Source organism: Octopus bimaculoides, chromosome 11, assembly GCF_001194135.2.
Source record: "Octopus bimaculoides isolate UCB-OBI-ISO-001 chromosome 11, ASM119413v2, whole genome shotgun sequence".
Classification (NCBI taxonomy): Eukaryota; Metazoa; Mollusca; class Cephalopoda; order Octopoda; family Octopodidae; genus Octopus; species Octopus bimaculoides.
Window position 1 is genome coordinate 54898366 of NC_068991.1, and position 13489 is coordinate 54911854.

The following is a 13489-nucleotide window of genomic DNA, read 5'->3' on the forward strand; positions in this document are numbered from 1 at the left end:
CATTGCTCAACTGGTACTTATTTTTACCAACCCCAAAAGAATGAAAGGCAGAGTTGACCTTAGCAGAATATGAACTCAAAATGTAACAAAATGGAAGAAATATTGCTAAGCATGTTCCCTGACATGCTAACAATTCTGCCAGCTTGGCATAATACTAATGGAAAGCCATCTCTCAGCAAGACTCAGAGCACTGCATCTAAGTGTTGTAGTTTCAAAGATTTTTATCTCTGTAACTGACTTGAAAGTATTGCTCTCATTGATCATTTTGCCACAATGGATTTAATCAGTCTGAACAGTCTATACCTTTGTATGATCTTATTGATGTTTTTACTGCTGGCTATTCTTGTTGCAGGCAACTAATCATCTACAATCGTGGTCAAAAGTTTGGAACATAGGTCTGAAAATTAGAATTTTTATCTTAACTGCTCAAATATATATGCTGTATATATATATGAATCAAATTACAATTTCATAACAATTTAATTTTTTTTTTTTTAAATGTCCCAAGCTTTTGACCACAATTGTATGCATCATCATCATCTTCGTTTAACATTTGTTTTCCATGCTGGTATGGGTTTGACAGTTTGGCAGGAGCTGGCAACCCATAGAGCTGCACCAGGCTCCAATTGCTTGTTTCGGCAAGGTTTCTATAGCTGGTTGCCCTTTCTGATGTCAACCACTTCACAGTGTGTACTGGATGCCACCAACACAGATACTTTTGATGTGGCACCAGCATGGATTAAGAAAAACTTTTTACTTTGTTGTTTTCAAATAACCTGCCTGATATAAAGTCTGTAACATAATTTAAATGACTTTCAGTTTTCTTCTTCTGTGACTTCAGATTAAAAAAAAAAACAACTAGGTGTTTGCTAAGCAAAGGTGTGGTGTGGTCAAGTAGTTTTCTTCCCAACCACATGATTTTTGGATCAGTCCCACTGTGTAGCACCTTGGGCATGTGTCTTTTACCATAGCCCTGAGCTGAGTAAAGCCTTGTGAGTAGATTTGGTAGACAAAAATTGAAAGAAGTCCATTGTAATATATGTATGTGTGTGTTTGTGTTTCTTTTTTTCAGCATTGCATGATTGTTGTTTGGCCATGGGTAAAAGGTAAGAGTTGGCAACAGGAAAGGCATCTGGTCATAGAAAATTTGCCTCGGTAAATTCTGTCCAATCCATGCAAGAATGGAAAAGTAGACATAGATGCACAGGGGCAATAAACCGAAGATGCTCAGAAAACAGATTCCATCACATGCCAGGGGAAGAAACTAGAAGTAGTTGATAGCTTCCACTACCTAGGTGACCAAGTCTGTAGTGGGGGTGGATGCTCGGAGAGCATTGCCACTAGAATAAGAATAGCTTGGGCAAAGTTCAGAAAGCTCCTACCTCTCGCTCAGAGTGAAAGGTAGACTGTATGATGCATGTGTGCATATTGCTATGCTACACGATGTGAAACATGGGCCATGACTGTTGAGGACATACATAGGATTGAAAGAAATGAAGCCAGTATGATCTGCTGGATGTGTAATGTCAGTGTGCTCACTCAACAGAGTGTAAGCACCCTGAGAGAAATGTTGGACATAAGAAGCATCAGATGTAGTGTGCAAGAGAGACGACTGCACTGGTATAGTCATGTGATGCCTATGGATGAAGACAGCTGTGTAAAGAAATGCTGATCTCTAAATGTGGAGGGAACCTGTGGAAGAAGAAGACCCAGGAAGACATGGGATGAGGTAGTGAAGCACGACCTTCGAACGTTGGGCCTCACAGAGGCAATGACAAGAGACCGATACCTTTGGAGATATGCTGTGATTGAGAAGACCCGGCAAGTAAAGTGAGATTACAACCGTAGCCAGTATTGCATAACCAGCTCATTTAAAAAGTACCTTTGAATAGTCGGGCGACACGCTGTGCTTGAGGAGACATATTGAGTCAAGTAAAATCAAAAATCAAAATCAAAATCACAATCACAATCAGAATCTCAATCAAATATGGAAATTGTAGTTGTAGCTGATGCCAGTGCCACCTGACTGGCTCTCATGCTGGTGGCACACAATAAGCACCATTCATGCGTGGGTCATTACCAGTGGCATGTAGAAAGCACTTGTGAGTGATTTAAGGAGGTAACTTTACTAACCTTTTCTATTCTAAAAATAAATAATCACATCATCAAAATCTCAAAGCTACAAGATAACATGTGATTAATTCAAAACAATATGAATAGATAAGCATTACATTTGACAGAATAATCTGAATGCTAAAGGGTTTGATAATCCTTTGTAATACTGATTTTGAATTTTGGCACAAGGCCAGCAATTTTGGGAGATGGGGTAAGTCAATTAGATCAACCCCGGTGCAAAACTGATACTTATTTTGTTGACCCTGAAAGGATGAAAAGCAAAGTCCTACCTCCAAAGAATTTGAACTCAAACATAATGAGAGATGAAATGCTGCTAAGCATTTTTCCCAGCATGCTAATGATTCTGCCAGCTCACCACCCTATAACCAGTAAATATTAAGTTCAAATTTTTGCACAAAGCCAGCAATTTCAGGGAAGGAGTAAGTCATACTTATTTTATCAACCTCAGAAAAAATGAAAGGCAAAGTCGACCTTAGTGGAATTTGAACTCAGAATGTAAAGATAAACAAAATGCTGCTAAACATCTTGCACAGCATGTTAACAATGCTGCCAGCTTGCTACCCTAATGGTTTTCAAATTCTGACATCAGACCAGCAAATTCAAGGGAGGGGTAATTCCATTACATCAACCCCAATGCTCAGTTGGTACTTATTTTATTGACCTCAAAAGGATAAAAGGCAAAGTCGGCTTCGGCAGAACTTGAACTCAGAAAATAAAGACAGATGAAATGTTGCCAGGCATTTTGCCCAGCATGCTAACAATTCTGCCATTTTGCCACCCTAATCCTGTGTAGTATTGAGTATGACTAAACATCATCATCATCATCATCATCATCGTTTAACGTCCGCTTTCCATGCTAGCATGGGTTGGACGATTTGAATGAGGACTGGTGAAACCGGATGGCAACACCAGGCTCCAATCTAAACAGTCTGACAAAAACTGATGTAGCTGCTGTATAAAACTAATTCTACATTTCCTTATTTTTTTCTGTCAACTGCAGGTTGTGTATGTTGGACGAGAGACAATGTGTACTGTTGATGGTTTGCACTTTAACAGTATCTACAATGCAAGAGTGAAAGCTCATAATAATGTTGGTGAAAGCAACTTCAGTGAAATGGTCAGTTTACAGACTGCTGAAGGTAAGTCAAATTTATCTTTTATCTTTTACTTATTTCAGTCATTAGACTGTGGCCATGCTGGGGGCCCTGCCTTCAAGAACTTTAGTTGAATGAATTGACCTCGCTACAAGTTTTTGCTTTTAAGCCCAGTACTTATTCTATCCATCTTTTTTTTTTTTTTTTTGCCAAACTGCTAAGTTACAAGGACATAAAGAAACCAACACCTGTTGTCAAACAGTGGTAGGGGACAAAGACACAAACATACACACACACACACACGAGCCTGGTGTTGCCATCCGGTTTCACCAGTCCTCAGTCAAATCGTCCAACCCATGCTAGCATGGAAAGCGGACGTTAAACGATGATGATGATGATGATGATGATGATGATGATGATATATATGTCGGGCTTCTTTCAGTTTCTATCTACCAAATCTACTCACAAGGCTTTGGTCAGCCCGGGGCTATAGTAGAAGACACTTGCCCAAGGTGCCACACAGTGGGACTGAACTTGGAACTATGTGTTTCAGAAGCAAGCTTCTTACTTCACAGCCACACCTTAGTTTGCATTTCAAAGGAAGAAAAATTTCAGATTCAAATATAGAAAGAAATACCCCAACTGAAAAATATTGTAGCTTTTTTTCCCACTGTGTGCCTGCTGCCAATGAAGTTTTTTAAATAGAACATATTGTTTGCTGTCTTAGTGTTTATCCTCATCTAATGCAGAGGTATGCATTTGCATTCGTGCATATTAATGCACCTAAGATGCTGCACTACTTGACACATCACTCCACTTGACATTAAGTAGTGTATCACTCCTTAAGCAGATACCCACCAAAACCTTATGTCTCATCACAAAGAGACCACTAATGCATGACAGAAATTGAACTCAAAACAAAGAGTTGTAACAGATATAGTGAGGTTTCTCACTTGATACATTAACTGTGAATTTATTTATTGAAAGGACAAAAGACAAATTTGACTTTTGTATGATTTGAATTCCCAGTGCAGGGAGCCAAATGAGTGCCAAGATTGATGAAAGCAAAGTTAGAAAGAAGAGAGCTCACAAAATATAAATTTAAATCATCAAAGGAAGATTTTAAAGCATTTAACACTTTGCTGGTTGAGCTATTTGTGTCTATATTAAAAGGGCTTAATCCATAAAATACTTAACATTTTGTTATATCCTGTTACATCCCCATTTATCAAATGAAAAATTATAAATTTCTAATCAACGTTCTAGTTACAAATGAAGTCCTTAAGCTTTGCCGAGAGCTTATTGTCACAGGGTGGCCTGATATTGCTGGTGGTTGGTCAGTCTGCACTTGTAGCAGGACCTTTGTAAGCTGATGCTGACGAATTATGTCTGACTAGTCTTCCATCCTTGTGCATTCTGACAATATAGCTACATGGTTCCATGCATTTATCTACAACTGTTGCTGGTTACCATGTGTTATTTTCTTGAAGGACAGACTCTTTGCTGCCTATAACTAATTCAGAAAGGTCTTTTACATTTCTATTGTAGTACTGTTCACATTTTTCATTGATTCATGGCCTTTTGGTTTTGTGCTAAGCAAGACGTAATTGCACTTTAGTTTTTCTAAAGCAGATTTTATATGTGCTTTATTTTTTATTTACATCTTCGTACTGAGCTGTTTATATATATGTATATACAATTAAAGGAATTTAATCCATAAAATGTTTATAAGTTTGTCCTAAACATCCATGCATGTTTTCAGACTTTTAGTTAGCTCTTGTTTCATACATTCTGAGTAATATAAAGCTCTCTTTTCATAAGTCTCAAGTTGCTCTGGTGGTTAAAAAAAAAAATTGAGAATGCATATCATGTGATGCATGGACATCAGGGAAACATGTCCTGTGTATTACATGTAACAGGACAGTCAAAGGTTTAAAATATCCTAATAATTTTAAGAATTGAACAATATTACTTTTGTTGTGTTTAGGGAGAGTCATTATGCCAATATAATTAACACAGACACCGGTTCAATTCCACTTCTTTATTTTAAATCAATTGGTTTAGTATCCAACTAACTAATCAAATAGTCATTGAAAAGGTTGCAAGTAGCAATGCAAGAGCTTTAACAAACAAAAACAAAACAAATTAAACAAATTAGTTGGTTATTTAACCAATTGACTAATAATAAAGGAGTGGAATTGAACCAGTGCATGTGTTAATTATATTGGCATAATGACTCTCCCTGGACACAACAAAATTTGTTTCAACACACAAATTCACATAAAGTACCTTGCAAACTAGATACAAAAACAAAGAATAGTATTGTTTGTTTTAATGTAAATTTGGTCTTCAATACAGCATAGGTAACATGTCTTTCTGTGATGTGAGACAAATAAATATAGAAATTAATTTGTATTACTCCACTTCAATATTTAAAATTTATCTTTTTGCAGGATTTGCAGTTCCATTTGCTTGCCTTAATGTCGCTTCAAATCAGGTAATTGTTTATCTTTTTTACATATATTTTTATTTATGACAATAAATGTAGAGCTTCTCTTGATGAGCATTCTTTTCCATTCTTCCTAGATATGGTAGATTTTGAGATACCAGAGCAGAAACTCAGTGAAGGTGCTTGGCCTAGCAGTTGGGGTGTTGAACTAACAATTTAACGATCATGGTTTTGATTCCTGAACCGGTCGGTGCATTGTGTTCTTGAGTAAAACATTTCATTTCATGTTGCTCCAGTCCACTCAGCTGAAAATGAGTTACCCTACCCTGCAACAGACCAGCGTCCTGCTCAGGGGGAATGTCGTGATCTCAGTCACTTATATGCCATGGAAACCGGGTAACTGGCCTAATGTATCACAGTAAACACTCAAGAAAGCAACCAGTCAAGTTTCTCTGAACTCCACCCAGGGCCATCCCTCCTCTTATCACTGCTATTGTCTCAAGTTCTCTGCTAACCACTTTATCCACTCTTTTATCCTCTGCAAATTTTCTCTCCTGCAGCTATTAACTCATTGATGATCCAACTGAACTTCAATCAATTGTTACGTTGATTTCATCAATCTTACATTTCATGTCCTTTAAAATGTGCTGCACAGTCAGAACAATTATACTGTCTGTTATTGTCAACTGCTGTAAAAAATTTTATATCAGCTACAAAAAGTTTAGAAAAGTAAACTATAATAAAGGATATTTCTTTGCTAAAAATTACAATGGCCAAACATGATACTGAATCCAATTTTACTTTCACCAGTAACATATACAGTGTCTTCAACAAGCCAGCAAGGGAGAAACTTCTGTGCTAGAAATAGTAGTCAAATCTTCCACAGTTCTTACCACACTATCTTAAGAATGGATAAACTGGACAATTTAGTCTTGGATATACAAAATAAATGGATGGCCAAAATCTACAACATCTTTTGTTGATCAGAGCTAACTTGGAATTAATATCATTGAAGATTATCTTATTCCTATCAATAAGGGATATTCCATCAATCACAGCTCTGTCTTAATCCATTTCTGAAGAATATATAATGAGTTTTCTCATTTAAATAACTTCTACAGATGATTAATGGAACTTATTCTTGAGCTCAAATACTTATCTTTTTTCGGTCATTGGACTGAGACCATGCTGGGGCACCATCTTCAAAGGTTTAGTCAAACAAATCAATCCCAGTCCATATCTTTTTTTTCCAAAACTTGATGCTTTTCTATTGGTCACTTTTGCTAAATTGATAAGTTACAGAGACAAACCCACACCCATTGTTGAGCAGTGTGTGTTGGGACAAACACATATATGCATATGTTATATGTATGACAGGCTTCCATCTACTAAATTCACTCACAAGCCATTGGTCAGCTCAGGGCTGCTACAAGAAGACATTTACCCAAGATGCCACACAGTTAGCTGATTAAATATTGATCCTGTCAGTGCTGGTGCCACATATAAATCACCCAGTACACTCTGTAAAGTGGTTGGTGTTAGGAAGAACATCCAGCTGTCGAGACCTTGGCAAAACAGACAATGAAACTTTGTGTGGCTCCTAGCCTTGCTAGCTCCTGTCAAACCATCCAACCCATGCTAGCATGGAGAACATCATCATCATCATCATGCTAGCATGATGATGATGATGATGATGATGATGAAAAACAAGAAGTTTAATCAGATGCTTTATACATTAATGTTTCTATAGTTTTCTCAACTAATCTAAGGATAATGTGTTTTCACAAATGACTCTTGTTTCTTTCTAATTTCAGTGGCATCGTTTTGTTTGAATTTCAACTTCAAGCAGCTGGCAAATGGAATCCTTCACCGAAACAAATGAAGTACATTAATTAATTTCCTTTGTTTAACAACTAATTATTATAGTTTTCTTCTTTTAGACTTGTTTAGGTTTTAGTATCATTTATATTTGGTCTTATCAGTAAATTATTATTCATTATACAAACACAAATATAGAAACATGTTATACATACATATGTGTATATATGTATATAATATCATTTCATTTTGTTGGTTTCATTGTTTATATCTTTTTTTTTCCATTGAATTTTCTTACAAATCTGTTTCCAATCCTAAAACCGAGTTATTGCAATGAAATAGTAACCCTGTGTGGTAAATGTTTGTAGGATAGAGGTAAGTTCCTGGCAAGTTAAATCCACAACCCATTTTACTATCCCCAGACATAGTCATTCCACTTGATATTACAAGTTCCCTTGGAAAAAAAAAAAGCATGAATATTATATAATTCTATTTACCTTCCCTACAAATTTGAAGCCTTGTGCCTATGTAAAAATATTTCATAACTTCCAATTGCTTTCATTGAAATTCAGAGGGTTTATAGCTCCAATACTTCAGACGTGATTTAAATGTTACAGGAAAGAATCGCAAGATGGATTCTTCAAGCTGAGCCAACTGGCAGTAGTAGACCTAGGGGTAGACCAAGAATGAGAAGGCGGTGAGCTGGCAGAAACGTTAGCACCCCGGGCGAAATACTTAGCGGTATTTCGTCTGCCGTTATGTTCTGAGTTCAAATCGACTCAGGTCGACTTTGTCCTTGTTTGTCCCCTCTATGTTTAGCTCCTTGTGGGCAATAAAGAAATAAGAATGAGATAGCTGGATAATATTCATTGTCTCTGTTGGTCATGCTTGAGAATCCAGTTGGAAATTGTAATGATGATTGCTTCTGATAGGACCCTATGGAGGAGGTGCCTGAGGGCTCTACCCCAACAGCCCACCCAGGAATAGTGGGAGGAGAAAACATATGGAACAATAATGTATATAATCGTTAATTTCATATAGGAAAGCCAAATACTTACAGTTAAATCATAATTGCTGTTAAGTAATTTTTTTACTTTGATGGTGCAATAAAACACATCTGAAATAGTAGTATATCCATACATAGTCACACATATATATATACACGCCCTTGTATAATTTAATTAACTCCTGTATTATATTGTGATGATGATTAACAAGATTTTGTTTTACTGCTACTGTTGTGATATTTCCTATACTCACTAATTACTTTGAGATGTGAAATTTGTTTAAAAGTTGACTAATCACAACTAGTATTTATCTATGATCAGGTGGGTGACCAACTGGAACATGTGCAGTTATAGTAATGGCAAAATTTCTTCCTACTCAAATATTATAATATCTTCTTAAAACATTTTTTCCATGATACTTGTTAGTAAACTAATTGCTAATCTTCAATACTTTATCTTCTTATAATAAGCTATTGAAACTAAACAAATATATATACATATATGTATATATATTGCTTGGAATTGTGGTTCTAAACATTTCGAAAACTCTCACCATAAGTGCTTCCATGAATGGCAACCACATTGACAGTTTGATCGGTAGAAGGAATTACTAGATGGTTCTGGTGTCTGTTTCTCAAGCCATTAATCCTTGCAACCTTCATCTTAATCAAGTCTCACTAATCCCTATCTCTAATATATATCTGAGCCTCAGCCATATTTAATATAATACTTTCTTAGTGATGATGTATTGGATTTTCCTGATCTTTCCTTTGTAACTCCAATTTCGCAACTTAGGCCCACCAAATAAAATCACAGTAACTGCTTCAGTATGGTGACATTCGATTCTCAGCTATTTTATTTGTGCCACTAATGTTGCTTCCCTTGAAAATATTGAGTTGTCTGTGGTTGGTTGACACTATGCATCATCAGAGTCACAGACAATCACCCTTGCATATTGTTTGCTGTTTGACTTACTATATGAACTTTGGTAAATCCAGAATCTGAGAGTACTTTTTTTTAAATTGGTCTCACTACCTTTATGAAGTCAATAAAGACTGATTAGTCTTGCAATATTGTTCATCTTCTCTTCTATTATTTGCTGGTTAACAGTTCCACAATTTTTTTTCTTCTTTCCTATTGGTCACATCTCGTCAACAACTCTATACTCAAATACATTTTCTTCCCTTCCTTATTTCTTCATATGATATCATTATTGACTGATACCTTTTTTTTTTTCATTGCTTTCTGTTTTTCACATTGGATGAGAAAAAGGAAGAAACTAAATAGTGGTATCATGCAAGTTCCTTTTCAACATATTTGGTATCTTCTCATATATTTCTTGTTTATTGAACTGATAGACCCATATACCAATGGTTTTTATACATTAACAATGTTGGGAATTTTGTCTGATAGGGCTTGCATTTTGTTCAATTTTCTTGACTCCAGTAAATGGAATTTAAGTGATATATAGAAATACATATTAACTCATGCTAGAGTAAAAACTGCTTAGTCAGTAACCAGAAAGCCCTTAATGTACCTAATGTTTACTAAGTAATCATTTAATCAGTTGTTGGCACTCACTCTTCTGAAATCACATATCTTTTACAAAAGAATTGCTACAGAATTTCTTTGTTATGGTGTTAGTGTTATCATCTTTTAAAGTTTTCATTGATTAGGCTGGCATTATTAATCTAAAGTAACAAAGAGAAGATGCAATAATCAACAGTAATTATCTCTATTTTGTCAGAGTTGAATTGAAACACAATGAATTTTTGTTGTAAAAACTCTAGCAAACTTGATAATTCTACTATTTACCATTGAATACAAGTTAAATATTAATACTGAGGTATTCTTTGTCATGAAGTAAAAAAAAAAAAATACCAGTGAGAGTATAATCATTGACAATATGCTTCAGGCATGTTGAAGACACCCAACCATAAACAAGTGAAGTAACTTGTTGTAAATAAGAATATTTAAATAATTGTGTAAATGACCATTCTGAAAGTGGTAACATTCTCCATTTATGCTTAAAATAAATGAACCAATTAAAAATTTTTAATCCTGTCATAGTTGGAGAAGTTCCTTCACAAACACTATATACATCCATATATATGAAATATTCAATGGCACATGATTTGGTGGCATAAATGCCTTCAGCTGTCTAGTTTGATATATTGTGTTAGAAAATAAAATCTTCCAGGGTTAATAAATTAAATCAACTAATTAATTATTCTCCTCCAAAAAAAAATTGATTGTACGCTTATTTAAGATAAAACAGATTTTACCTCTTAAATCCATTCATACTTTCAGAAGTTTTCTTATGGCTGAATTATAAGTTTGCTACAACTTGAATCATCATAGTATCCCAATTTATTTCTTTGTATAATGTAATTTTTTGAAGCAAAATACATTGGTTTTGTTTTGTTTTTTTTTAAACTCATTCTTTCGCATATTAGAAAATATAAAATGAAAGCATTTATCAGAATTTTGTGCAACAATATTATCTCCGTAAATCTGATATCTACATAACTCCCTGCAAAATTGTTTTAAGTTGTTTTTAATATGTTCTTTTATATTTGAAAAAGGTCATGGTTTTTCAGTTTTTAATTTGCTAGGGAAATATCTAAAGTCAAATTGCATTATAAATATGTTGAGTTGGTGGAGAGCAGAATTCAAAACTGAACAAATATCTGCTGCTGTAATTGTTTTCTTTCTCTATGATTGCTACAGAAATGAGTTAGACAAATCAAATTGTTTTTCATTATTTTCATCATTTCTTTAGAATTTTTAATGTGGTTCACTTGCTTATGTTTGTTCATATTAAGTCAAAGTAATTTGTCACAATATGAATGTTTAAAACTGAAATTTTTGTAAAACATTCTATTATTATTATTATTATTATTATTATTAAGGCGGTGAGCTGGCAAAATCGTAAGCATGCCAGGCAAAAATGCTTAGCAGTATTTCGTCTGTCTTTACGTTCTAGGTTCAAATTCCATCAAGGTCAACTTCGCCTTTCATCTTTTCAGGGTCGATTAAATAAGTACCAGTTACGCACTGAGGTCGATGTAATTGACTTAATCCCTTCCCCCAAATTTGAGGCTTTGTGCTTCCAGTAGAAAGAATTATTATTAAAACTTGCTCTATTCAATAATTTATTATTATGAAAAGAAAAAAAGAAATTTGAGTTTAGTATCTACTGCTGAATATTTTTTAGTTTCCAACATAGTTCTAGAACGAATTATGATAGCACTAAATAAAATCATTTGCATATTTTTATATACGTTGACGATGGGATACCAGCCTCTCTGCTGACTGGATCTTTGCTCTTACCAATTGTTTTCCATATTGATTCCTGAATTTTGTTGATATCTGATTGCAGATATTTTTAGACAGTAAATTATTTTATTTCTCAACTTTTTATCTATAGTTTCATAGTTTCCACATTCTGCATTTCATTTTTTTTTTTTTCCCAATATTTTTTAAGCATCTGATATATAATGATTCTATTCATGGCATTTACTTTTGTATATATTAAAGAAAGTAAATAGTTTTTGTTGAGGAAATCTCAAAAAAAAAGTAAATAAATAATTGTTTTGTACACGGATGCTGAGCATTTTAAACATGACTTCAATGCACTTTCTTGTTGCAAATTTCATGCTGTTATCCATTAATTATCATTTGGAATAAATATTGATGAAATATCTTACTACATTGTTCAGAACGTTGTGACTTCTAATTCATGTAAATTATTCAAACAAGTTTAAATAATGCAGTTACCTTTGAAATGTTTATTGTAAAATATATCATATCTTTGGCATTTTATCTGTAATAATAAAAATGAATTATACAAATTTTTGAAGAATTCTAATGTTTTTTTCATACTAATTTCTGTTTTTAATAGCATAAATTAGCATAATAGAACATTGCATGACTAGGTCCCACCTTCTCTGCTTTGGTGATTGAGAAAGCAATAATTGGAAATACATAGAATATGCACAGGAAGAAAAGTGAATATATCTTTAAAAAAAAAAAAAAGACAGAAACAGGGGTGGTGGCATCAGGTGTGCTGTTGGTGAATTTCAGGAAGCATGTAAGTTTTGAAGGATGTAGTGTCTTTAAAGCTAACAACTGATGTAGGTAGTTTATTCCATGCTTCAGTGGAGGCGCAATGGTCCGGTGGTTAGGGCAGTGGACTCGCGGTCATAGGATCGTGGTTTTGATTCCCAGACCGGGCGTTGTGAGTGTTTATTGAGCGAAAACACCTAAAGCTCCACGAGGTTCCGGCAGGAGATGGTGGCAAACCCTGCTGTACTCTTTCACCACAACTTTCTGTTGTACCTGTAATTCAAAGGGCCAGCCTTGTCACACTGTGTCACGCTGAATATCCCCAAGAACTATGTTAAGGGTACACGTGTCTGTGGAGTGCTCAGCCACTTGCACATTAATTTCACGAGCAGGCTGTTCCATTGATCGGATCAACTGGAACCCTCGACGTCATAAGCGACGGAGTGCCAACAACATTCCATGCTTCAGCAATTCTAAGAATGAAAAAATGTTTCTAAAAGTTATGGGTGCTGTGTTGCTTTTTTGATTTTGTAAGGCTGTCCATGAGTATTAGACATACGGAATTCAAAAAGATGCCCAAGGTTGTTGTTGGAAAGATGGTGGATAATCTTGTGGGTGTCTGCCAAGTCAGTTGCCAGACGTTGGAACTTTAATATGTTCATGTTCAACAAAGCAAAACGTTCGGAGTATGGTAGATGCCTGATGGTGGGTATTTGTCTGGTTGCATGTTTCTGAACAGTTTCCAGGAGATTGATATGCCAGCCTAGATAGTGGTTCCAGACTGGTAATGTAAACCCTAAGTGTGGACTCCTACCCTACAATATCATTCTAAAAATCTACAAACATACCATTGAAATCTTGAAGCTACAAGATAATGATGGGTTAATTCAATACAACATGAATAAATCATCATCATC

General features: G+C 35.0%; 1 protein-coding gene across 1 annotated transcript in view; it reads left to right on the forward strand.

Annotated features, from left to right (window-relative positions):
* LOC106868414 (E3 ubiquitin-protein ligase TRIM9) overlaps positions 1-12369 on the forward strand; it is a 68926-nt gene extending 56557 nt beyond the window's left edge. Inside the window, exons 6-8 of the mRNA XM_014913658.2 lie at positions 3137-3275; positions 5684-5727; positions 7494-12369. Of these exons, the coding sequence (XP_014769144.1) occupies positions 3137-3275; positions 5684-5727; positions 7494-7511 (201 nt within the window). The 3' untranslated portion in view covers positions 7512-12369. The remainder of the gene's footprint in view (positions 1-3136; positions 3276-5683; positions 5728-7493) is intronic.
* The last annotated feature ends 1120 nt before the right edge of the window (positions 12370-13489 follow it).